Source organism: Pongo pygmaeus, chromosome 15 (genome assembly GCF_028885625.2).
Source record: "Pongo pygmaeus isolate AG05252 chromosome 15, NHGRI_mPonPyg2-v2.0_pri, whole genome shotgun sequence".
Lineage (NCBI taxonomy): Eukaryota > Metazoa > Chordata > Mammalia > Primates > Hominidae > Pongo > Pongo pygmaeus.
The window spans coordinates 73,480,816-73,507,082 of record NC_072388.2 but is presented as its reverse complement, the minus strand read 5'-3'; the positions used below and the strand labels follow the sequence as shown (position 1 = coordinate 73,507,082).

At 49.6% G+C, this 26,267-nt stretch overlaps 1 protein-coding gene across 2 annotated transcripts in view; it reads left to right on the top strand.

Moving 5' to 3' along the window:
• The window catches only part of LTBP2 (latent transforming growth factor beta binding protein 2), a 111,706-nt gene that overhangs the window by 36,025 nt on the left and 49,414 nt on the right, over positions 1–26,267 (top strand). For both annotated transcript variants that reach the window (XM_054447892.2, XM_054447894.2), the window contains exons 4-8: positions 20,046–20,236; positions 22,719–22,889; positions 23,388–23,594; positions 24,426–24,712; positions 25,786–25,888. In XM_054447892.2, the coding sequence (XP_054303867.2) occupies positions 20,046–20,236; positions 22,719–22,889; positions 23,388–23,594; positions 24,426–24,712; positions 25,786–25,888 (959 nt within the window). The remainder of the gene's footprint in view (positions 1–20,045; positions 20,237–22,718; positions 22,890–23,387; positions 23,595–24,425; positions 24,713–25,785; positions 25,889–26,267) is intronic.

Sequence of the window (26,267 nt, the reverse complement as noted above, 5' to 3'; positions counted from 1 at the left end):
TGCCCCTTGGCCTTGGGAGTCTGAAGCCAGGCAAACTGAGGGCAATGCCTCTCCCCCTGAGGGCAGGGAGAGTGGGCTTGACAGACACTCAGGAGTGCTGAGAGTCTGGACAGGGGGTTGTGGCAGCTGTAAAGGAATCTCCTCCTGGTTTCTTCCATCTCTTGGGCCTTAGAAGAGCCCCCATGACTCCCCTTCCCTGGGGCTGTGGGTTTGGAAGAGGGATGGCTCAGAGGGGTTAGGAAGAAGGGAATGCTCACTGTAGGCCTCCAGCCAGATCCAATGGAAGAGATTTTATTTTCCCAAGTCTGAGGATGCAGAAGCCCTGCTCATGCTTTTTGAGGAGAGTGGGAAGAGACCTTTGTCTCAGCCAAGAACTTCCTTCACCACCCACGCCCTGTCTCCCTGCTGTTGCGGAGGGTAAGTTCTAGAAATGTGGATGGGCCACACTAAGGTTTGTGGAGGGTCCCTTGGCACTCAACCTCTGCCAGCCCCAGTGCATCCCTGCCCAGCAGAGACTACTTGGAGTGGCCAGATGGGTCTGAAGCACTGTGTTCCAGCCAGGCAGAGGAGGGACGCCTGCTGTTCTGCATTGGACCTTTCAGCTGTTGGACACAACACCAGGGGTTTTCCTTCACATTACGGTGTCTCTGTGACAGGTAACCCAAGAGTTGTGCAGTGCACAGCCTGTGCAGCTATATGTGGTGATACTAGACCTGGCTTCTTTCTGGGAAGAAGAGAGATGTCTTCTAGTTCCCTTGCAAAGCGTATTGCTTCAAGGCAGTCCTTTCCAGCTGGGTTTGGCTGTTGAGGTCCCTTCGAGGTTCCCCTGAAAGGGGGATGGATCTCTGGGCCTTTGCAGTGTTAACGTGCATCTCTCCAACCCACACAAATACCTGAGACCCATGGAGGTCAGGCCCTGAGCAGGCCATGGCTGGCCTTGGGGGGTACAGGTGTGGGATGATAAAAAGACTCCGGCTCTGGGCAGATGTAGCCCAGAGCACACGGTCTAGCTACGCTTTGATCCAGAGCCTAGAAGTCCCAGGAGAGGTTGTGAGGAAGGTGGGGGCCAGTGTGCCTTCCTTCTTCTGCATGGTAAAGCCGGCAACGTCTTCCTTTTCTCGTGCTGGGCGCAGAGCAGACATCTCTGGGTTGGTGAGGATGCCGAGCTCAGGCCTCTGAGTGCTCAGGGGAGGAGGCCCCTCCTTCTCCCCACATGGGGCACTGCACAGATTCAAGGGAAATGGTGTCTGCTTTCTACACACTTCCTCCTACCTTCCCCCTTCTCCCATTTGAGCCTGAAGGCGGACATCTGGCCCAAGAAGATCTCAAACTCTCTGATGACAACCTACTGACTCCCTTTTTTAGTATTCTTCCAGAGCTGAGGAATATATGGACCGCATCCTGGGTTTAGTTTCAGGAGAGGACTCCTCCCAGCCCCGTCCCAGGTGCAGCCCTTAACAAATCTCTGAGATAGGAGCTATTCACCTTCTGTCCTCCCAGAGCCTACAATTCGGTGATGGGGAAAGCTACATCTTCCAGTTCATCATCATCATCTTCATCATCAGTAGGATTTATTGCACCCTGCTATGTTTCAGGCATTGTGCTAGATTCCTACCCTATTCTTTTCCTCCTTGCTGTCCCCACTTTAGAGTCACCAGTTCAGTGACATGCAGGACATGGATGTTGTACAAATGTCTTTTGGTCAATTGTGTCGTGTCCAAATAGTGGAGTATAAATGGCATAGCACAGGGACCAGCACCCAGGAGCACAGGGGCGCAGAGGTTCCCCAGAGCTCATCATGGCCTTAGTGGTGTGCTTAGAATTATGGTTACCATGGTAGAAGTTTGGGTTAAGATTGACTAGTACTAAGGTTGTGGTTAGGGTGACATTCTATTTAACAATACGGTAGTGGTTTTAGAGGAATAACTTTAGCAGTGCAGCATTAGGGTGAGGTTTTAATCTTAGGGTTGTGGTCAGGGTTGGGTTAGGGTTATGCTAAAGTAACATTTAGGACTGTGGGTGTTTTCGATTGTATGTGTGGTTGTTGCTTTAAGCCACCATTGATGGAGCCTCATTGAATAAGCTGACAGTTTACGGGCACCACCTAATTTAATACTGGGGACAGCTCAGCACAGTGGCTAAGAGCATGGGCCACAAGTCAGACAGATCCTGGTTCCACTTGACTCGGTTACTCCCCAGTCGTGCTATCAAGTGTGTTCTTTCACCTCCCCAAGTCTCAGTGTGAAAGACTGATGATACCAATACTGGCTGCGCAGAGCTGTGGTCAGAATAACACAAAGGAATGTGGATAAAGTGCCGGGTCACATAGGTAAGTGCTCAGTACTCGATAGCAAATACTTTTTCTTGTCTGGGTCAGTTAGAGTTCCAGCAGGAAAGGGATGGCACACTCGATGTATTTATTTACAAAAGCACCGGCAGGGTCAAGAGAAAACAATGAAGAATGGTGGAGTATCCCAGGGTAGCTATGTAGGCAAGCCCTCACCCTCCAGGTCTAAAGGGGCAACGGACCAGCAGTCATAAGAACCCAGGGTAGCTCAGGCTATAGGAGAGGGCCATGGACAGGGCTGTGGCCTCTGGTGGAGGAATGCAGCCACTGCTCACCCTCAGTACCTGTCACGAGGGAGCTGGGAGGATCTGCACCTCTACTCACCCTTCTCCTGCCCTCTGACCTCCTGCCGGAGTTCCCCACTGACGGAACTGGACCAGAAGGCAGAGGGCAAAGGAATCTCCCAGGACCCAGAGTGCGATGGAGAGGAATCCAGGGGTGAGTGGAAGATCTTCAGCACATTTGCCAGTCCTTGCCGTGACCTTGTGAGGAGGGTATTCCCATGACTCCCACTTTGCAATGAGGACACTGAGGGTAAGGGCGATTCCAGCCTAGCTCTGCTCGACTTCAGAACTTGTGATTATAGTCATTGTGCGAACCAGCCTCCAGGGCATGTGAGCATAGGCAAGTGCGGGAACATCCAGCTTGGCTTGGAAACTGCAGAGTACTGGGTTAGGCAAGGTATCCAGCGTCTTTTCAGAAAACTACAGAAGTCAGTGAGAGCCTGGAGTAGCATTCAGCCTCATTAAAATGTTAATGTATACAGTTTCCAGCACCAGACTTAAAAAAAATAGTGACAATAAACATTTCAAGCTTGTAGCTATGTTCATAGCATCTAGCCGACTTAAATCCTGTAGGATTTTTGTTTGAAAGGAAGAGGCTGGGAGCAATGAAGCAAGAAAAGAGAGGAAAGACTGGCAAAGCTCTTTTTCAGATGGCCCAGGGAAGGTTCGCCCCATCTGGCTGCTTTTTACAGAATTGGCTGCTCACTCAGTGAGGGTCTCCCTCTAGGGGGATATGTGTGTGTATGTGTGTGTGTGTGGCGGGGTGTGGGTGGAAGCTGTGGAGAGAACATGCCTCAAAAGTCATAATGGAGATTTTTTCAGGCTCTGTGAATTCTCCTTTTGAGCTCAAGGTTTTCAAATATGTATCAGGTTTCACCTCTTGTCCAGGACATAAAGGAAGTTTCTGATTTATGGGTCCAGTAGTTTTTCCAGTTACTCCATCTTTAAATCTGCCATCAGTTAATTAATTTGCCACTGTCAGAAAAGGCACTGTGAGCTTCCCAGGTGAAAATAACTTTAGCAAAGTATGATCACAGTTTAAAAAAAAAAAAAAAAGGGAGGGACTCTGAAACATACACTTGTTTCCACTTGTGAAATTAACTGAATCAGTGTCTCGGCACTCCTCTTCCTCCCCCTGTCATGGTGCATGCACACACACACACTCACACTCTTACACACACACACACACACACACACATATACACCACCTCTGCAGAACGGCTAAAGGGGAAGATTTAAACCTGGCAGGATAATTTCCCAGAAAAGGATTAGAAGGGGAAAATAGGTTAACTGCAAAGTCATCTGATGACTGTGTTGTATGAGGCTGCTTGGGACCCAGAGGGGTGTGTCTGTCTGTCTGTGTCTATCTGTCTGCAGATGACACAGGGAAGATTGCTAAATGATTCCCAATAATGAAATGTGAAAACACATAGTTCCTTTGCTAGCCACATAGCTGTGGTTTTGTGTCTGTGATTCATGGTGGAAGTGAGTAGCTGCAACAGGCATTCTGTGGGTTTTTTTTCTCCTTATTTCTCCTAAAAAAATATTTGTGAAAGGTCTAAAGGGAAGTGGAGTACTTTTTGACAAGAAAAAAAATCCCTGTTCCTTGCAAAACAAAGATTACAGATGAAAACTTCTGGAGCTACCACATTTCTGCTTCCAGATGTCGCCTACGCTGCATTTTCCTCCTGGAGCCTCAGCCCTGCCCACAATATGACATGTCCACCCGTGAGTGCCCGCAGCAGAGGCCGCTTGAGGGAGTCTGCATCTGCAGGGGGCTGGTGGTATCCTCTCAAGACCCCAGCCAGGCCACGCCCTTCCAGGGGAGAAAAATTAATTCCACATTTCTTTCTTTTTTGATGTTCTTGGGACAAGGTCAGAGGCTCCACAAAATGCAGTAGCGTGTGAGGGCAGAATTGTGAAATAATTTATGTCTTAAACCTGGGTTTGAATCTCAGCTCCACCACTTAGCTATGTAGCCTACAGTGAGTGATTTAACCTTGTGAGCCTCAGTATTCTCATCTGTAGGCTGGGGATGATCATTGCTACCTTATGGAATTGTCAGAAGGATTGACTAATCCACGTAAGTGCATCTGGCACCTTTTTGGTCCTCTATAAATGACACCCACTCTTTTTTGGTGGGGAGGGGGATGGAGTCTCGCTCTGTCATCCAGGCTGGAGTGCAGTGGCATGACCTCGGCTCACTGCAACCTCTGCCTCCCAGGTTCAAGCAATTCTCCTGCCTCAGCCTCCCAAGTAACTGGAATTACAGGCACCCGCCACCATGACCAGCTAATTTTTGTATTTTTAGTAGAGACGGGGTTTCGCTATGTTGGCCAGGCTGGTATCGAACTCCTGACCTCAAGTGATCCGCCCATGTCAGCCTCCCAAAGGGCTGGGATTGCAGGCATGAGCCACCGTGCCCACTCTTTTTTTTTTTTTTTAATAAAGAAAGGTGATTTATTTGGTTCATGGTTCTGTACATTTTTTCAAAGTCTCACCGTGCCCACTCTTACTTGTCCCCTGCCTCGGGGGTTATCTGAGCCTTTCAGAAATGCAGCGGCAGTCATCAGAAACTTTGAGAGTTTGCCCAGAGCACTTGAAGGTGTTTCCAGACCTGGGAGGTTTCTGGTCACAGCCAAGGGTGAGCAGCAGGGTGGGGAAGGGAATCTCATCCCCCAGAGGCAGACAGAGCTCAGCCTGAAGACCCTGGCCCAGCACTTACTTCCCTGCTGGGGATGACCCGGGCAGGTTAACAGGCTCCCTGTACTTCAGTTTTCTCTTCTGTAAAATGGGGACACTAGTTCCTCTATCATAGGGTTGCTGTACTAATCAAGTAAATAAAAAAAATAAAATGCCTTAGCAGAGGCCTGGCACATCATAGGTTGACAGGTTTGGGCTGCTAGATTGCTAAATGGAAGCTTTCCAGGTTGGGGCCCTAGTTCCCATAGAAATCTCCTTTTGTTTATGGCCCCGGGGTAAATTTCCAGCCCCTGTGAGAGCGGAAAGGGCAGGCTGGGACTTTGGCCAGCTCCCGAAAGTGTATCTTTGACCCAGGTCCCTAGCTGCCTTAGTCTGCAGTGGGCTTGTCGGGGCAGGCCCACGAGTGGGGTAAACACATCTGGAGTCAGGCCTGTGTTTGCTGTTCAATAAGCCAGACCTGCTAAGCTTGTGCATGTGCATGTGTGGGGGCGCGTCATGGAGGGTGGAAGGGTCCCGAAAGGCCATGAGCTGAGAACTCAAGGGTTCAGGAGGTGAGCATCTCATGGCCAGTTAGTGGTGGTGAGATGTTTGTATACCAGGTTTGCTGTGGCTTTGGGAAGGGGTCCTAGCTCAATCCCCTCAGCCTAGATGTCTCTCCTCCTCTTCCTCCAGCCCCTACTCCAATCTCCTGTAGCACTTGCCAGGTCCCTAGGCCCTGCCTTGTATTTTCATTCCCTTTTCATGGCTGCAGCTCTGCAGCCTCTTCTGGTTTTCATACACTTCTTTGTACTTAATGCATCACCATGGCAGCTTGTGGAGGGAGTTTGGCTGCAGTGATGGGAGGGGTGAGATGAGCTTTAGAGCCTGGCAGTCCTGAGCTTTAGGATTGTGGGTTTTGCCGTTCATGAGATATGTGAGCTCGGGCCAGCTACCTTCCTCCTTCATGCCGCAATTTCTCATGGGTCGTAGTGGGGCAGAGACACCTATGTCTTAGGTTCTTGTTAGGGGACCTTTATAAGTTCGTGTGTGTTTGGTGCCTGGTGCTCAGACCGTGTTTAGTAAGTATAGCAATTATTTCATCAAGACAGGTTGTGTGGGGAGGACTCTGACCCCCCAGCAGATACCCAGAGGAAGAGATCCCAGTGGACAAATCTCATTACAGTCTGATCTCTGCCCCTCAGCACAGCTGGCTTCTGTCATTGGACCTGGGAGGAGTAACCCGCTTTTGGCATGAGCAGATGCCCTGTTCTAATAGCCAGGGGAAACCCAGGCCTTGATCTGAGCTCCAGCAGCACGTCTGTACACAACTTTAGTCCTTCAGTTCAACATTCCCAGTGTCTGCCCACCCAAGGAACCTGTGCTAAGAGGGGGTCTCCTGCAATTAGACCCCATAACACATTCCAAGTGGTAAGCCAGGAATAAATAACCTTCTCCTGTGTGAATCTCATACTTCCTATTAATCGTTCTTCCATTCATTCAGGCCAGTTGGAAGAAAGGATGCTGAAAAGAGGGATGTTCTCTGAGTCAGGCAACTGACAAGGATTTTGTTCAGACTTGGCCACCCTTCTTTCCCTCCCTCCCTCCCTCCCTCCCTCCCTGCTTCCCTCCTTCCCTCCTTCCCTCCATCTCTATCTTCATTCCAGGCACTAGATGACTTGGACCCATGCCTCGCCTCTAAGAGCTCACATCCAGCGGTTTGACATGCTCAAGCAGCTAAAGCACACCCAGCCCTTGGGAAGCTTTTGCAAGTGCTCTAGGAGACAAGCAGGGGAGCATCCCTGGGCAGTGTGGGTAATAGGGGTAGGTAGGGGGCCTCCAAGGGGAGTTTTCCATGACTATTTTTAACCTTGTTACTTTCTGGTGAAAACACTTTTTTCAAGGCTTCCTTTTCAAGCATGAGGTTCATAGGATGAGGCCCAGGCTGTTGGCCTTCTATACTCAGTCCTGAAGCATAGTTCTCAAGGTGGTGCAAAGATTCGTGGTATAGGCTCTGGAACTAGAGTATCTGCAGAATGCCTGTGTTTGATTCCTAGTCATTGACTATGTGACCTTAAGTAAGTTACCTAGCTTCTTTATGCCTCATCTGGAAAAAGGGGATAATAATAATACCTACTTCCTAATTTTAATGGTGGTTAACTGAATTAATATATGTAAAGTGCTTAGCACGGTGCCTGGCATATGATTAGCACTATGTAACTGTTGGCTATTATTATTCTCATCCTTGACTCCTCCTATTTCTCTTTAGTCAGACAGGCCTAGTTATCCCTGAACACCATGCCAGCACATTCCTGAATATGTCCCTTTATGCTTGTGGCTCTGTCTGCGCTCCGCACCCCTTCCTCCGGCTCATGTCTCCCACCCTCTGGAAAGCATTCCCCAGTGATCCAGCCCCACGGCCGCGCTGGAACATGTTGGCTGAACAGCTTACCTGGCCATAAGACTCCTGGCTTCTGCCCCTCTCCTCCTTCTCCGCTCTGGGATTGTTATGAAATGCTCGCATGCAGGGGGTTGGCCTGGGGCTGCTGTATATAGTGTACCTGCTGTGTCCTGCACAAGGGTGCCAGGCAGGAGATGAACCCTGGGGCCAAAATCTAGCCTGTGTTCTGCTCACCCAGCACCGGGACCATGCTGCGTCAGCCTGAAGGAAGTAGGGCAACTTCTGTAAACTGGATGCCCAGAGAGGCCTCTTGTGATTTGTGTGAAGGCACCAGGTATGCTAGGCCTCTCCCTACCCCCTGCCTCACAGTCTGGGTGACAAGCTCTTGGTGGGCAAAATGCCCTTTGCATAATGCCTGATGGGACGGTGCACCTTGGCAGTGGTTGAAGGACGAATTCCTGAAATCCAGGTTCACCGTGTGCTGACAAGTCTTCCCGAGGGAACTCGGAGCCAGAGGTCTCAGACTGCCTGCTGGCCCTGGGTGGCTGAGGAATGGGGCCCAGCTAGGGCTGGGGAGATGGTTCCAGTGAGGCAGGAGGACTGGGAGAAGCCATGGAGAAGTCTCAAGTTGAGTGTGAGAAATATTTTCAGGGCAGCAGCTGTGTGCCCAGCGCTGTGACGACTCCATGGAAGATATGAAGAGGGTAAGACTCAGTCCCTTCCCTCCTGGGGGTCTGTGTCCCCCGCCGAGCTGCAACCCTTTGGGTGGTCCAGCTGGGCCCAGAAGGAGGCAGGGAAGCACTTAGAGGGGCTCTTTTTCCTGGTGGGAAGAAGAGGGCTATTGCTGCAGCAGCTGGACGCATGGGCAAGCTAGGGAGAAAATGGGCATTTCCTGGAGCCCTGAGAACCTCTCAGGGCCACCCCCACCCCGCCTCTGCCCCTGAGATGGCCTGGGTGTGAGCCCAGTGCCCAGGCAGCCCTCTCTGGCTCTCTTGCCTGGCTCTCTTACCCCGCCAGGAGGGGACAAAGGCCGCACAGGATCTCGAGGGGCCAGGGCTTGGCAGCCTGGCAGCCTAAAGGCTGGCTGCTCGGTGGAAAAGTGTTCACAGTGGACCAACACATGAGGGGGCTGGAGGGTGGAGGGGAGGGATGTGGCTCCTAGGAGTCTCTGGACCCTTTAGAAACTGAGGCAGCACTTACTTCAGGGCTGCCCTTGATGGGGGAACGGGCTGCAGGCAAGGGCTGGGTGCCCCTCTCTGACATTCCCCCTGACACGCAGAGCTCATGCCTCCCTCCATCTCCTTGCCTGAAACAGGAATGCTGTGTTCCCTTTAGCTGTCTGGGAAGCAGGGCAGGGTGCGGTCTGGGCAGGAGAGACTCCCCTAGGGCTCTACCTCCTCCCCAGCCACAGCCTGGCAGAGGCATCCCCTGGGGTCTGTGTGCTGGGGGATCCAGTCCTTTCAGACCTAGATGTGGCCATAGGAAGAGGTAGAGGCCCAGAGCCTCAGAGCAGTGGGGATGTGACTCATGGCAGCCAGGTGGGGTGAGTGGGGTGCCTGGAGCTGACTGGTGAGGGCAAAGAGGTTGGGTGGGTACGCCAAGCAGACACAGCAGCAGGAGTGATCTTGAGACACCTTGGGGACACCGGGGAGAGGGCTGGCTCTCGACCCTTTAGGAATACACCAGGGAATGTTGACAATGCCCTATGAGCGTGCCAGGCAACAAGAAGGTACAGATTCCAATCCAGGCTCTGGGCCCATTGAACATGCTGTCCCCACTCGTCTCCCTATCTTAGGTCCCCAGGGGTTTGGCAGCCAAGGGCCTGCCTGGCCAGACAGGAGGAGAAAGGAGCAGAGCTCTGCAAGGGCCTTCTTCTGCCTTGCCAGCACCCAGATCCTCAGGGGAGACGGAGCCGCCAGGGAAACACAGGGCATGTTAAGCTGAAGTGAGCTGCACCTGCAGCCTCAGGAAGGCGCAGGTTCTGCGATTTGGCAGGCAGCAGAGAGAGTTCTGGGAACGCCTTCCTCTCTTGGAGTTTTCTCCTAGATCCTTCCTACTCCTCTGGCTGCTCCCTTTCAGATGCCTTCAGAGCCTCTCCCTCTGTCTGCGCCTAAGTGTTGGTGTTCCCTAGGCCCCCTCTGCCCTTCTTTGTTCTCTCTTTCCTCTTACATTTCTCAAACTGTTTAGGTGTCAGAACACCTGGAAGTCATAAGGAGTACCACGAAATATCAATATACTTAATTCCATGATTAGAGCTGGGAACAGTTTTATTAGCAGAAACTATGACGATCGTCTATGTGTGCATAAAAAAATTTTTTTAAAAAAAACCAGCTATAGGCACACGCACGTGTCCGTGAAAAGCGCAAACTGTGGGATGAAGTATGATAGGCTGTTGCCACATTTTTCCATTAATATTAATTTACGGCTTGTTCGTTTGTTTAATCGTGTGCTAGCAGACAAGTGGTAGCGGGCGCCAGAGGTTGGAGAAGAATTTATGGGAGCAAGACTTAGAACTGAGACCATTCTTTTCATTAATACATTTTCCCCTTTTAAATTGGAAAACGTTGGCAGAGTTAACACCCCAGTCAGGCAGTGGCACTCTGAAGCATGGTTTGTTCTGCCTGCTTTCCTCAAATGATATCATCCTTCCCTCTTAACTCTACAGCTACCACCTCTACTCTTACAACCTCCTCCCAGCCCCAACTGTGTCTACAGCCCCAGAACTCTCTCCCAAGTTCTGCCTCCTGGGTGTTTCCATCTCGAGGTACCAAGCACTCATTATATCCAAAACTGAGCCCATCATTCACTTCTTGGATTTCTCATGTTGAGATCTTGGCTCTTGGAACTCCCTCCACCTATTAGTCCAAGCCATAGCTGGGAATTATCTGTCTCTACATCTGAAATAGCCCTTGCATCCATGCCTTCTTCTTGGTTCTTTCCTCGGCCACTGATAGCCTAGACCACAGCCAAAGCCTTCTAGCTGGCCTCCAGCTCTCCTCTCTTTAGTTCACTCTCTACCAGGTGGTCTTTCACTGCAATAATCATCGTTTAAGAATGCCCATCCCAACATGTCCTAGGCCTGCTTGAGGACCACGAGTGACTTGAGGCTAGCATGTGGCTTCCCCTGTGCCCCCTCACCTTTGCTAGTGTACTAGTCCCTTTGTCCAGCCCCCATTGGAGCTTAGGGGGCAAAAGACTTCACCCAAGGTTGGAGTCTTTGCCATCCCTGGGGTCAGTGCATGGCCTGTAACAGGCACTCAGGACTTGCCCTTTGAATGAGTGAAAAAGTGTAGCTGTTCTTCGGACCAGGTCATTTCCCTGCTTCAGAATCTCAGGGCACTCCCCTTCACCCACTCAGTACAGCCCAGACACCTCCCTGAATATTTCAAGACCTTCACCATAAGGGCACAGACCTATTCTTTAATCCCTCAAAGCCTCAATGTCCCCATTTGTAAAATGGCAATAAAGAAACGATTAATGGTGGGTGGATTTAGGATGAAGTTACCTGGTTTGGTAACCTGGCCTCAGCACTTAGGAGTTCAGCCACCTTCTGCAAGGCGTAGAACCCCCATAGCCTTGTTTTCTTGACTATAAAATGGGGATGATGAGTATCTAAGTCTTGGGTTATGGAGAGGCCTATGTGAGAGGATGCACGTGATGGGTATTATTGGCACAGAATGTGGCACAGAGAAAGTGTCATTAAATTATAGCACCAGTTGGCCGGGCCTGGTGGCTCACACCTGTAATCCCAGCACTTTGGGAGGCCGAGGTGGGCGGATCACGAGGTCAAGAGTTCAAGACCAGCCTGGCCAATATGGTGAAACGAAAACAAAAAAAAAATTAGCCTGGCATGGTGGCGAGCACCTGTAGTCCCAGCTACTCAGGAGGCTGAGGCAGAAGAATTGCTTGAACCTGGGAGACGGAGGTTGCAGTGAGCTGAGACTGCGTCACTGCACTCCAGCCTGGGCAACAGAGTGAGACTCTGTCTCAAAATAATATATATATATAAATATATATATAGCACCAGTTTATTCCCTACCCACCCACTTCCCACTCCCTGTTCTCCACCCTGCCACATACATAGGTAACCACTGTTATTAATATTCCAGGGTATCCTTCCAAGGTTGCTTTATGAATATGCAAATAACTGCAACATATATCCTTATTTTCTGTATGTTACCCAGAAGTTCACATGCCCTACACCAGGAGCCAGCACACTTCCATAAATGGCCAGACAGTAAATATTTTAGATTTGCTATGACATACAGTTTCTGCAACTACTCAGCGGTGCCATTGGAGAGCAAAACCAGTCACAGACGAGGAGGGCAGCTGTGTTCCAGTTAAACTTTATAGATGCTTAAATTTGAATGTCATATCATTTTCTCATGTCTTGAGGTATTATTCTTCTTTTGAGTTCTTTTCAGCCATTTAAACATGTGAAAACCATTGTTAGGTCATAGTCTGTACAAGAACAGTCAGTGGTGGGATTGGGCTGTTGTGCTTTCACTTTTCAGTGTATCTTGGAAAGCTTAACTTATTGATGTAAAGGAGCTGCGGCTGTGTTTCCAGGGCCTATTACCCCATTCTGTGGGCAGATCCTTGTTTGTTCAACCAATCCCCTACTGAAGGACACTTAAGTTGTTTTCATTCTGTACAAACTATTTTGCTATTACCAAATAGTGCTTCTGTAAATAGTCTTGTTCATATATCGTTTTGGACATTTACGAGTATCTTAGGTCGGGTCCCCTAGAGGTGGGATTCCAGTGTGTGTGATTTTGGGGGGGAAATGTGAAAGGAGAGAAGAAAGCAGTGTGGGAAAGGGGAGAGAGCCAAGTAAAGATGTGGTCCCAGGTAAATCAAGCTTTGACCTGACTGAGGATAGAGCTTACAAGGTTGTTTCTCCTTAAGGCCTGGAGGCCCAGGCTTTTGAACTTGCCTTTCAGGCAGTCATTGGCTGTGTGGTCATGGTTGTGGGAGGGGCTTCTCAGGTGGTTCCCATCAGCCAAGAGCATGGCTCGGAAGAAATCACAGGTATAAGCCTTTAGCTACTACACTTGCAGGTACACGAGCCAGAAAGGGGACCAGGGCAGGGCAGCAACACCTACCACAGAAGGTTTATCTGCAGTATAGTCTTGGAGGTGGAGCGGCAGGGTCAAAGCACGGATGCATTGGGATGTGGATAGACATTGCCAAATTGCTTTCCAGAAGGGTCGTGCCAATTTACATTCCTGCCAGCAGCATCCGAGAGCGTCTGTTTCTGCGTAGTCTCACAAATGAGTATGTTATTAAACCTTTGGGTTTTTTTCTAATCTGATGGATTAAAAAATGCTACCTCAGCATAGTTTTCATTTGCACATCCCTTACAAGGAGAAAGGTTAAGCATATTTTTCTGGGTTCAAGAAATATTTGTATTTTTTTTTTCTGTGACCTGTTCATATTCTTTGCTGATTTTTCTTTTAAGGCTGTTGGTCTCTGACATTTCTGTTTCTAGGAACTCTGATATTATGGAGATTCATCTTTTCTTTATGATACGAGTTGCACATATTTTTCCCACCATGTCATTTGTCTTTTTACTTGAAGGTGGTTTTGGCCAAGGAGGGGTTTTTGATCATAGAATTGTTTGGACAAGTAAATGATATATTAGCTAAAACACTTAGCATGATACCTGCCACCTGATAGGCATTGAATTGGAATGATTTCCCTTCGCCCCTCTCCCCTCTAATCTGTGCTTTATCCAAATGGTGCTTATTCTTCTTCAAACATGGCCTGTGCTTCCCATCTCCATGCATTTCTTATGTTATTTTTCTTTTCTTTTTTTTTTTTTTTTGAGACGGAGTCTCACTCTTGTCACCCAGGCTGCAGTGCAGTGGTGCGATCTCGGTTCACTGTAACCTCCACCTCCCAGGTTCAAGTAATTCTCCTGCCTCAGCCTCCCAAGTAGCTGGGATTATGGGTTCCTGCCATCACGCCCAGCTAATTTTTGTATTTTTAGTAGAGACAGGGTTTCACTATGTTGGCCAGGCTGGTCTCGAACTCCTGACCTCAAGTGATCCACCCGCCTCGGCCTCCCAAAGTGCTGAGATTACAGGCTTGAGCCACCGCGCCTGGCCCTTATGTTGTTTTTCTAATATGGAATGTCTGCCTCCTCATTTTGGGGCTGTTAAAATCCTACCTATCCCTGAAGCTCCCTGGATCCTTCTCCTAGATATGGTCTGTATTCTATCTGAACTCCTTTACCTCTGCTCACTAACATAGTCCATCGTGGTCCTAGTTATGTGTACACATTTACCATGCTTTTTCTGAGCCTCAGTTTCCTTATCTATAAAATGGAGTTGCTGGGAAGAATAGAGATTTATTTTGATTACAAAACAAATACATATTTATTCCATGTGATGCATATTTATTGTAAAAATTTCAAAAATATTGAAATTATAAAGTTTAAAATGGGAGGTACACAGACACAAACACTCTCATTCTTAAAGAGTAGCCACTATTTACAGATCTTCTGGCCTTTTCCTATGCTTATATAAACATCTGTAGGGGAAGAGAGAGAGAAAAGTTTTTTCTTAAAACACAAAACTAGACGCATACTATCTGTATATTCTGCAACTTAGTTTTTTCATTCACTAAAATAACATAGATAAGATGATGTATATAAAATATCTGGCTTCATGTTCATAATAATTACAACTATTCTATGCATCTTTTTTTTTTTTTTTTTTTTTTTTTTTGAGAGTGAGTCTCGCTCTGTCACCCAGGCTGGAATGCAATGGCGTGATCTCGGCTCACTGCAACCTCTGCCTCCCGGGTTCAAGTGATTCTCCTGCCTCAGCCTCCCAAGTAGCTGAGACTACAGGTGCCCACCACCATGCCCAGCTAATTTTTGTATTTTTAGTAGAGATGGGGTTTCACCACATGTTGGCCAGGCTGGTCTCGAACTCCTGACCTCAAGTGATCCGCCTGCCTCAGCCTCCCAAAGTGCTGGGATTACAGGCATATTCTCTGCATCTTTAGCAACACTCTTAAACTTTCTTTTAGCAGCAAGACCCTTTCCAAACAAAATAGTACAGTCATCCCTCGGTATCCACAGGGGATTTGTTCCAGGACCCCCGTGAATACCAAAATTCATGGATGTTCAAGTCCCTGATATAAAATGACATAATGTTTGCATATAACCTACACACATGCTCCCATATACTTTAAATCATCTCTAGATTACTTATAATACCTAATACAGTGCAAATGCTAAGTAAATAGTTGTCATATCATTTTTATTTGTATTATTTTTCATTGTTGATTGCTATTTTGGGGGGTTTTTCCCCCCAAATATTTTCCATTCACAGTTGGTTGAATCTGCAGAGGCAGAACTCATGGATATGATGGGCCAGCTGTTTTTGGAAGCCCAAATTATGAAGTAAATAGAGGAGAGCTGCCAGGCTAGGGTGAGGGTGAATGGGGTAGAGGGCACAGAGCTCCTCGCCCACTTGTCTTCCCATCGCTGTTGGGAAACCTTAGTGTGTCGGGCAGGGTGTGGGCACACCTTGCACATTTCAGTAAGTGGCATCATTATGGGTACAGACTGCCTAGGCAGCTTTCATGTGGGTCTGAAGACCCCGGCCACTGGGATGAGAATTTTTCCTCATCTTGGTTGAAAAGCCCAGAGTCCACAGGTGAGAGCAGACTGTGGTGGATCTGGTGGCTGTCTCTTGGCTCTGTGCTGGCCTGTGATGGGGATTTCATGGTCCATAAAGAAATGAAGAAAATAAAGTCATTTGGCGAGATTTCCATGAAGTTAGGCTTATTCAAACATTTCTTTTTTGGCTCTGAAATGTCTTTTCTTTCATGAAATTATGGTGGTAGTGATTGGCAGTTTTGTGCGTGTTTGTCTTAAAGTCTTAGCAACCTAAATAAAAAGCGACTTTATGTTGTTCCCCCAAATTTGTTCCAAAATTTTACGGATTCATGAAATCCTGAAGTCTAGAGATGACTATTTGGTCCATTGTGGAGGCTTGGCCAGGACTTCCCTGGAACAGTCCCAGAAAGATAGCAAGTTCCATTCCTGTGCTGGGTGAGTTTGGGAACTTCTGTCCTTTGATGAAATTGCAGCGGTTCTTCCAAGGCTGATAGTAGATGGAGCGTCTCCTGGGGGCCGTGGTCACCTTCTCATTGAGACCTGCCTTCTTCTGTTACCAAACCTCTACTGTCCTTAATCGGAGGAATACTGCTTCTTTGGACCAGCCTGGGGCAAACATGGCACCAGACCCTTCTTTTGATGTCCCACAACCTGAGACTAGGAAAGAACATGCAAACAGGATTTGGCTAAAGGCTTGCGATTTGCTTAAAGGAAATGAGTGCAAAGATAACACAAGGCTAGACAGTGGGGTTTGCAAACTCCACAGCTCACAGTCTCCACTCCATCCTAGCTGCCTGTGCCCTTCTATGTGGTGATGGCAGTGGCAACCAGTTGGAGACCACCGGGGAGCCAGAGTTGAGCCAAGAACCTGCAGCCCTCCACACAGCTTGAGCCTCTCTCGCTGCTCACCTCTGAGGCCTAGGCTGGGACTTATAAAGGGAGATATCAACCTCCTTAAATGGATCCTTTAGGAATAAGAGGCAGGACCTATTAAAAAAACTGGGAGCTTCTTCCTTTACTCCACTATGAGCCTCTCAGAATGCAGGGCTTTTTTATTTCTGTCGTTTAACCCCAAATCCCCATTAGAGCAGTAGGTGACAATGAATTGGGCTCAGAGGACTCCGGTTGTTAAAAATGTGTTGACACCAGATTAGACACTTGGCCCTGTGTATATATAAGGACACTTGGACAGCAATAACACTTTTTTCTGGAGTCTTTTTATTTCCCATAAAGAAGAATTTTAAGTGGCCCAGTCATGTTTTCTTATTTGCCTGGGGAGAGGTATTTAGTCCAAACTGTAGCTAACTCCTTTTTCCCTCCTTGTTTCTACAATTTAAAAATTCTGGCGTATTTTTCTACTTTGACCATTTACTTGTATTTGTGAAATAATTGCATGGTCTCACTGTTCTCGTCATCCTCACACCAGCCCTATGAGGTGGGCATTGCTATTCTTGTTTCAGTGATGAGGATTCTGAGGCTCAGGGGAGCTAAGTAACTTGCTCAAGGCTGTGCTGCTAGTAAGAAGCAGAACCAACATCTGTCTGGCCCAGTCCCAACCCCTCTCCTCTGTACAGCCAGGTCCTGTCTATGACTAGGGAACACATGGTTTGTTTATTTGGTTTTCTTCTCTGCAAAACTACCCAACTGGCCCTTAAGGGATTTGAACCCTGGGATCTTGGTGCCATGAGCTCTGAGCACCAATTAGATAAAAAACTGACAGCAGCAATAACATAACAATGACAACAAACCACCAAGAAAGAACACTTTGAGTTTCCATCGTCACCAGACTGGAGAGCTCTTTGTCAGGGTCAAGTTCAGAAAAGTGGCAGTGGTCTGGGCAGAACATGAGCTACTCTTCTCACCTCTCTGGGATGCTCTGTGGCGCTGCCACTAACCTGAGCATGGTACCAGCCTGGTACCCAGGACGAGGCTCCTAGTGAGCCAGCAGCTCAGCCACCTCTCTCTCCCAGGCACTTTCTTGGAAGCCCTCGGAGGGAGTTTGCTTTCTTTTTTGTTTTGTTTTTTTGAGATTGAGTCTCACTCTGTCGCCCAGGCTGGAGTGCAGTGGGGTGATCTTGGCTCACTGCAACCTCCACCTCCTGGGTTCAAGCGATTCTCATGCCTCAGCCTCCCCAGTAGCTGGGACTACAGGCATGTGCCACCAAGCCCGGCTAATTTTTGTATTTTTTGATGGGGTGTGTCTCTGTTGGTCAGGCTGGTCTCGAACTCCTGACCTCAGGTGGTCAGCCTGTCTCAACCTCCCAAAGTGCTGGGATTATAGGCGTGAACAATTTGCCAGGCCAGTCCTAGTTTGCCTTCTGCCAGGAAAGCATAAAGAGTTTGCTCATGGCCTGGTCACCGAGGGCTAACGGAACTGGGGTGGAGATTGGGGAGGGAGAGAATCCCAGGGCCTTATCCCACTTGGGCAAGGAAACCAGTGGGGAGGCTTGGCATGGGACCTACTGGGGGAAAGGATGCCCCCGAGGCCTGAGCAGAGGCTTCCAGGCTGAGCTCCCACTGGGGTCTGGGCTGGTTGTCGGCTGGCGCAGGACACAGGCTGTGGATCAGGCCCTGGGTTGGCATCCTGGTGTCCCGATTTAGCTCTTGTATAACCTTGGGCAAGGACTGAGCCTCTCTCTGCTTTGATGTCTGCAATACGCTTACACCCACCACAGTCCAGACACTGTCGTATACACAGTGGTTCATAGACATTGTGACAATGACAGAGTATTTACAACAGAGGCTGCCTTTTAGAACAGCCTGCCCAATAATAAACATCAAGAGAATGTGTCCAAATGTATGAGACAATTCAAGCAGTTAAGATGTCAAAGGACATGAGCAGAGGATTTTCACAAGTGGTAAATAAATACCTGAAATATTTTAACCTCAAAAATAATTTTTTAAAGGAGAGGAGGGAGGTGAAAAGAACATTGAAGTACCACTTTGTGCTTATTCAAAGCTAGCAAAGTATTAAAAATTAATAATATGCTGTGCTGGCAAGATTGTGCTCTAAGTGGTTCATTTATATATTTGGATGCAACCCTTTCAGAAAGCAATACACCAGTGTGTGCCTACAGACATAAATGTTTGTAACCTTTGATACAGTCATTCTAGCCCCAGGAATTCATCCTAAAGTTTTTGTTTTGTTTTGCTTTTTTGAGATGGAGTCTCCCTCTGTTGCCCAGGCTGGAGTGCAGTGGCACAATCTCGGCTCACTGCATCCTCCACTTCCTAGGTTCAAGTGATTCTCAGCCTCAGCCTCCCAAGTACCTGGGACTACAGGCATGCACCACCACACCCAGCTAATTTTTGTATTTTTAGTAGCGATGGGGTTTCACCATGTTGACCAGGGTGATCTCGAACTCCTGGCCTCAAGTGATCCGCCTGCATCGACCTCCCAAAGTGCTGGGATTACAGGCGTGAGCCACCACGCCCAGCCTCATCCTAAAGTTTTAATCCTTTCAAGATGTTTCCTATAACATTTTTTCAAACATACAAAATAAAATAGAATAGTACAACAAATCTCCCTGTACTAAAGGAATATTTTAACAAAAGACAAAGTCATATAGGTAAGGATATACACATTTAAAACTTAAAAACAGGCCAGGTGCAGTGGCTCACGCCTGTAATCCCAACACTTTGGGAGGCCAAGGTGGGCGGATCACCTGAGGCCAGGAGTTCAAGACAAGCCTGGCCAACATGGCAAAATCTTGTCTCTACTAAAAATATAAAAAATTAACCAGGAGTGGTGGAGGGCTCCTGTAATCCTAGCTACTGGGGAGGCTGAGGCAGGAGAATTGCTTGAACCCAGGAGGCAGAGGCCTCAGTGAGCTGAGATCGCACCATTGCACTCCAGCTTGGGCAACGAGAGCAAAACTCGGTCTCAAAACCAAAAACAAGCAAAAAACTTTTTAAAAAATCTGAATATGTAACAGGTAAATGTCTAAATATGTTGTGATTCATCTTTAGCTGGACTATCATGTAGCGATGAACATGACAAATATGACAAATTGAATTGTGTAAAGTGTGATCTAATGTTAAGTGAAAAACGGAATTTAAAATTATATCTCTAGGTGATGACAATAGTGTAAAATCATATATGTGAGCAAAGGTTGAAAGAAAATATGCAAAAGTATTTGCTGTGTTAGGATGGGAGATGATGAATTCATGTTTTTCTCCTTGAATATTGTTGTTACATTATTCTTACAATAAAAATAAATGAGAGGGTGTGTTGAAGGTGTGTTTGTTGGGCATCTCTTCTACAGGTAATTCATATTAAGGGATATATTAAGAAGTGGTAGGTCGTAGGTACAGGACTTGGTTTTAGGGCAGGGGCTGGTCCATAGTGGGTTCTCAAAGACTCCTGGAATGTCAGAGCTATGTGAGGACCGTCTAACACCCCCATTTTGCAGTTAAGGGTCCTGGGGCCCAGAGGAGCTAAGTGATTTGCCCGGAATAACCCACCAAAAGCCTGGTGATTCCACATAGGGGTTGGTATTTCTATAAAACTAGCTGGCAGGCCTTAGATCAGTCCTTCTGCCTCGGGGCACCTTCGTGTCCGGGAGTCAGCCATACATGGGTGAGAAGGCAGCCAGAGAGCATTGTTCTTGTGCAAAGGCAGAGAGTGGGTGGCTGGATGAGGAGTGGCACAGGCACACTGTTCCCAGGGTGCAAACCCCCTTGCCGCGGTTGTCTCCACAGGACCCTGAGTGGCCTCAGCCAGACCCACCCTTCCCAGCAGCACGTGGGGTTGTCCCGCACTGTCCGACTTCACCCGACTGCCACGGCCAGTAGCCAGCTCTCTTCCAACGCCCTGCCCCCGGGACCAGGCCTTGAGCAGAGAGATGGCACCCAACAGGCGGTACCTCTGGAGCACCCCTCATCCCCCTGGGGTAAGGATACCCTGTCTTGGGTCCTAGAAGAGCAGGGCCTCTAGAACTCTCTTCTCCCACCTTGGCTTCCCCTTCTGCTCTCACAGAGGGGCTGAGTTGTCACCTTGTCCCTCATTCTTTCAGCCAATCAACAAACGCTTGTTGAGCACCTGCTTTGTGCCGGGGTCCAGGGGTCCTAAACCAGTGGACCTGGACTTCACCCCGTTGCAACCCTTAGACCTAGACTGCTCTATTTCTGCCCAATCTATCATCCCCTCCAGACTTTGCTTCCCTCATATCCCACTGTGAACCTCAATTCCCTGGTCCCGGTCCTTCCACCTCATCCCTCCTGCAAACCCCAACCCTCCTGGATCAACTCAACCAGTTGTTTCCTCAGCACCTACAGCCGCACCTCTGCTTCCCACAGGAGGAAACAGAATCTCTGTGGATTCACGCCATGGCACACTCTTTGTTATTGCCTGACAACCCCTCCCTGTGTGCCTGGACATTTTCTCCCTCCATTTCTCAGAGCAGCTACTCCAGGCCTCCCTTCCCCTCCCCTCCTTTCCCGAGGCCCCATCCGTCAGCCCACAGACATGCCCCCACCTCCCAGAGAGCTCCTCAACTTCCTGCCTGTCACGCCCACCACTCCCCTGTTTACATCTGTGCCTGAGCTCACCTCCTTCCTTTTTTTCCATTTTAAAAATCAAAGTGGAATTCACATGACATAAAATTAACCATTTTAAAGGCCACACTTCAGTGGCTTTTAGTATATTTATAATTGTGTGCAACCATCACCACTATTTCATTCCACAACATTTTTATCACTCCAAATAGAAACCTTGTACCCACTAAGCAGCAGTCACTCCTTATCTCCCCTCCTATCCCTGGCAACCACTCACCTATTTCCCGTCTCTATAGATTTGCATATCCTCGACATTTTACATGAATGGAGTCATACAATGTACCATCTTTTGTGTCTGGCTTCTTTCACTTAGCATTACATTTTCTTTTCTTTTCTTTTTCTTTTTTAAGAGACAGAGTCTTGCTCTGTTGCCCAGGCTGGAGTGTGGTGGCATGATAACAACTCACTATAATCTCAAACTCCTGAGCTCAAGTGATCCTCCCACCTCAGCCTCCGGAGTAGCTGGGGCTATAGGCATGCACCACCATGCCCGGCTAATTTTTAACTGTTTTGTAGAGATAGGGTCTTGCATGTTGCCCAGGCTGGTCTCAAACTCCTGGCCTCAAGTGATCCTCTTGCCTCGGCCTCAAGTGATCCTCCTGCCTCAGCCTCCCAAAGTACTGGGATTGCAGGCATGAGTTCTTGTGCCTGGCTTAGCATAACGTTTCTGAGGTTTATCCATGTTGCAGTGTGTATCAGTGCTTCATTCCTTTTCATGGTTGACGATTCCTTTTATGCCATCTTGAGGGGGAGGTGTCCCTCTTATCTAAGGCACATTCTGGCACCCTTTCTCATTTCCTCTGGAACGCTGGCATCACTTGTCCCCCCTCTTCTGTATCTTCACCCTCTCCCACCCTCTCAGCCCTTTCCCCTCAACGTGTACAATTGCTTACAGCTCTCTCATACCACACACACACACACACACACACACACACACACACACACACACTTGTTTCTCCACTTCCTTCCTATCTCCTCCCTTCACAGTCAAGCTTCTCAAACCCATGGTCAACACATATTTTTTCAGCTTCCTCCCCTCCCATTTCTCCCTCAACCTTCTGCCTCTGGCTTCTGTCCCCAGGCTCCCCGTACTGAATTAATACCCCAATTTCATTGCCACCACTCTTGGAAAATGAAGCGGCCTCAGCTTGCACTGCTGCCATGACCTCCCAAGTGGTCACCCTGCCTCCGGACCCCCCGGCACATCACAGCCAGCATGATGTCTTGCTTAAAAGTCTTCTGCGGCTTCCCCACCACCCACCAAATAAAGTGCCTGATCCTTGTTCTGGTAATCAGGTCCCCCATGAAACCTGACTCTAATCCTCTCAGGCTTTATCTTCTTCTCTTCTCTTAGAAAATTCTCCTCTCTGGCAAGCAGGGGCCGCATTCTGTTCCCTGCCCTTGGGTTCAAAGCCCAGCTGCATCACTTGCTAGCTGCGTCACTTGAGCACCTAAACTTCTCTGGGCCTCAGTTTTCTTAGCTGTAAAATGGACATAGTAGGTTGGATATATGAAAAATACCAACACTCAGCCATAGGAACCTACAAAAATGGCAATTTCTAATGGTTCAACCTAACATACCACCCACTCAAGAGGGTTGATGTGCGTGAAGTATGAGCTTGGTGGCTGGCACATCTGCGAGCTTCTCAAAGGTATCATCACCTTGCCCCTACGATGGGACCCTGCGTCCAGTAGGTACTCAGCAAATGCCCTTGAGATGAATGCAGCCCTAGTCCCATGGGGCTTTCTAACCAGACTCTGGAGGTCACAGCTGTGCCTCTCAGCCCTGCCCCCTGGACCCAAGCCCTCTCTCTGCAGGGCTGAACCTCACGGAGAAAATCAAGAAGATCAAGATCGTTTTCACTCCCACCATCTGCAAGCAGACCTGTGCCCGTGGACACTGTGCCAACAGCTGTGAGAAGGGCGACACCACCACCCTGTACAGCCAGGGTGGCCATGGGCACGATCCCAAGTCTGGCTTCCGCATCTGTGAGTCCCTTTCCCGCTCAGATGGTTCCCAGCTGGCCCTGGAGGGTGGATGGCCAGAGAGCTAGGCCTGCCTTGGACTGGAACCCGCTGCTCCCAAACTGTGGCTCCACAAGTTGTCCCAAATCACATGGGGAGCTGAGTCCTCACTTGGCAGCCTAGCTGTGTGACTCTAGGAGTCACATAACCTCTCTGAGTCCAAGTTTCCTCAACAGAGAAGAGACAGACTTCATGATAATGCCAACTCCCCATCTCCCAGGTTATTGTGGGGTACAGGGAAAGGCCTAAACAGGCTTTTTAGGAAGGCAGGGGCTGGTTATTATCCACTCTTCTTCACTCTACATGAATGAAGTGGAAAGTCCCTACATTTCAGGGGGCTCTGGGCTACAGGAGCCATCTAAGGTCAGGGTTCTGCCACCTGTTTCTCTGTGGTGGTCACCGGCCACAGAGCGGGTGCTGCTGTTCTTCCACCGCTGGTTACCTTGAGGGTCGATGTTACAGATTTCTGCCAGATCCCCTGCCTGAACGGAGGCCGCTGCATCGGCAGGGACGAGTGCTGGTGCCCCGCCAACTCCACCGGGAAGTTCTGCCACCTGCCTATCCCGCAGCCGGACAGGGAGCCTCCAGGGAGGGGGTCCCGCCCTAGGGCCCTGCTGGAAGCCCCCCTGAAGCAGTCCACTTTCACACTGCCGCTCTCCAACCAGCTGGGTGAGTGCTGGCACAGCTGGGCCAGCGGGACCCTGGGAGGAGTGCCAGTTGGGTGGAGGCTGTCACCATGGCTGTGACAGGGATAGGGAAGCTGCCTGTAGTCCTTCCTTTACGATCAAACCTCCCTCTTTCTCCTGGCCCTCAGCGCTGAGTTTCATTCCCTCAACTTCTCGGCCCCCTCCCATCAGAATTTATCCACTTGTTTTTGCCCTTTCCCCGTGCTGGGTACCTTGGGGAAGACAAAGCAGTGTAAGGGCAGGGTGCTGCCCTCAAGGAACCCATGGGCCTGGGTAATAGAAGGAGAATGGATGGGAAATAGAATATCAGCATAAAACATTTCATTTTCCCTGCCTTCCATTATTAGGTGCCAAAAAAATACAGAATGCTTTAGGGGATCAGGGGATGGAGAGGCTCCTAAGCCCAGAGTGCTCTGGGACAGCTGTGTGGAGGGGATGGACTGCAGTTAGGCCTGAAACAATGGGTAGCATCTGGTTAAGCAGAGGGACTGGCATGAGCAAAGGCACGGAGGTGGGGCCATGCAGGAGACGGGGCTGGAGTTCCAGGGTTGGCCAGGATTGTGGGGGAGGTAGAATCAGGAAGGTAGCTTGGAATGTGATAATAAGGCTCCTTCAGTGACGGAGTTTGCACTTCATCCCGTCCCCACAAGGGATCATTCTGGGGTTCTAACTTGGGAGCAAAGAAATGGGAAAGTTTTGGGGTGACACATAGCCAGTGGCCTGCCTGGCCCAGGGGTGGTGGATACCCTTCAGAGGGTTGGAAATGAGGGTGGGGCCCTGCTTCCCTGGCTCTGACTCCAGCCCCTGTGCCCAGCCTCCGTGAACCCCTCCCTGGTGAAGGTGCACATTCACCACCCGCCTGAGGCCTCAGTGCAGATCCACCAGGTGGCCCAGGTGCGGGGCGGGGTGGAGGAGGCCCTAGTGGAGAACAGCGTGGAGACCAGACCCCCGCCCTGGCTGCCTGCCAGCCCTGGCCACAGCCTCTGGGACAGCAACAACATCCCTGCTCGGTCTGGAGAGCCCCCTCGGCCACTGCCCCCAGCAGCACCTAGGCCTCGAGGACTGCTGGGCCGGTGTTACCTGAACACTGTGAACGGACAGGTGAGAACAGAGCTCTGGCCTCAGCCCTGGATGCTTCCAGGACAGCAGTTGTCCCCAGCCTGCCCTTCTCCTCCTCTCTGTCCTCTTTATTCTTATGGAATGTGAGTGTCTGCAGAGTCTCCCATTTCCCAGATGGGAAAACCCAAGGCATGAAATTGCCCATGTATGGAGAGGCTGGGCCTCCTTCCTGGGCTCTACTTGGTGCTTGTCAATACCAGGCACACAGAAGAGGACCCAAGGAAGTTCCCCTCAGGTGAAGGCAGCCTAGAGTTGCTCATCCTATGACCCCTGGCACATGGACCAGTGGGGCTGTTAGGATCTGGCCAGGAGTTTTGTATCCAGTTGAGGCTACAGTTGGGGTCACAGAGGTGTGGAATTAACAAATGGAGGTTAACCCCAAAGCCCTGGTGGTACAAAGATGAGAGATACTCCTATTGCCCCCTGGAACCATCCTCAGCTCATAATGGGAAATCAGGGAAGCTTTTCTGAGGCCAGGCACCCAAGAATAGGGGTTAGACCAGACCCAGTATGGTTTTTCTTGGGGTTGCCAGGAAACCACTTAGTTTCCAGAAACTAAGGTATTTCCAGAAACCTTATCTGAGATTAGGGAACTGGAGGAGGTGGGACAGCCAAGGGGTAAACACCCTGAATTCCCAGATCATCCCTGGCCTCTCACCTTGGGGTGTCCCTGAGCCTGGGGCTCTGGTCACAAGGCCCACACTGTGGGTGACCCTGTGGTTCCCTGGAGGTAGGCAAAGGAAGCTCTTCCTTTAGGACCCTTTGTCAGTGGTTGGGGCCATGGAGGGTGGTGGTTTGCAGCCCCGCACAGGGCAGATCTTGTGTGTGGGGTGTCCCATCCACACACAAGGTTCAGGGTTGGGAGAGTGCACGGCAGGTTTCTCTGCTTCCTTCTGGGATATGGGCTGACTCCCTTCTGCCCTTCTTTGGCTGGGGACATCCTCTGGCAGAATGTGGAGAGTGAGCTCTGTGTCCTAGGCTTTCCCAGGACATCTCTGTGCACAGCCTTGGAGGGAAGAGGGGGTGGTCACGGGTGTCCATGGCCTCTCTTCCAGTGTGCCAACCCTCTGCTGGAGCTGACTACGCAGGAGGATTGCTGTGGCAGTGTGGGAGCCTTCTGGGGGGTGACTTTGTGTGCCCCATGCCCACCCAGACCAGGTGAGTGCTGGAGTCCAAGGTCACATGTTGTGGGGGAAGCTCTCCCTGGGCCTGCCCTCTCCTGCCAGGGTTTCCCCTCTAGGGTGTCAGAGGCCAGGCAGGTAGAACAGGCTGGTAAACTGCAGACTTCCCAGACCTGCCTTGAAGGTGTTTCTGGCCAGCACTGAGGCTCCTGGCAGCCCTCTGCTGGTGCAGTCTGTCCTGCCTGCTCCATCTGATTGCCTGCAAGGGCCTGCTCTCTCTTGCAGAGATTCTTGATCAGATTTTAGGGATTTCATTCAGTGTTCCCCTGCACACCCCTGCCCAGACGCCAGGGGTCCAGAGGTCTTGATTCAGTGATTCAGTGTTTTCTTTATTCTCTCCCTGATGGGAACCCCAG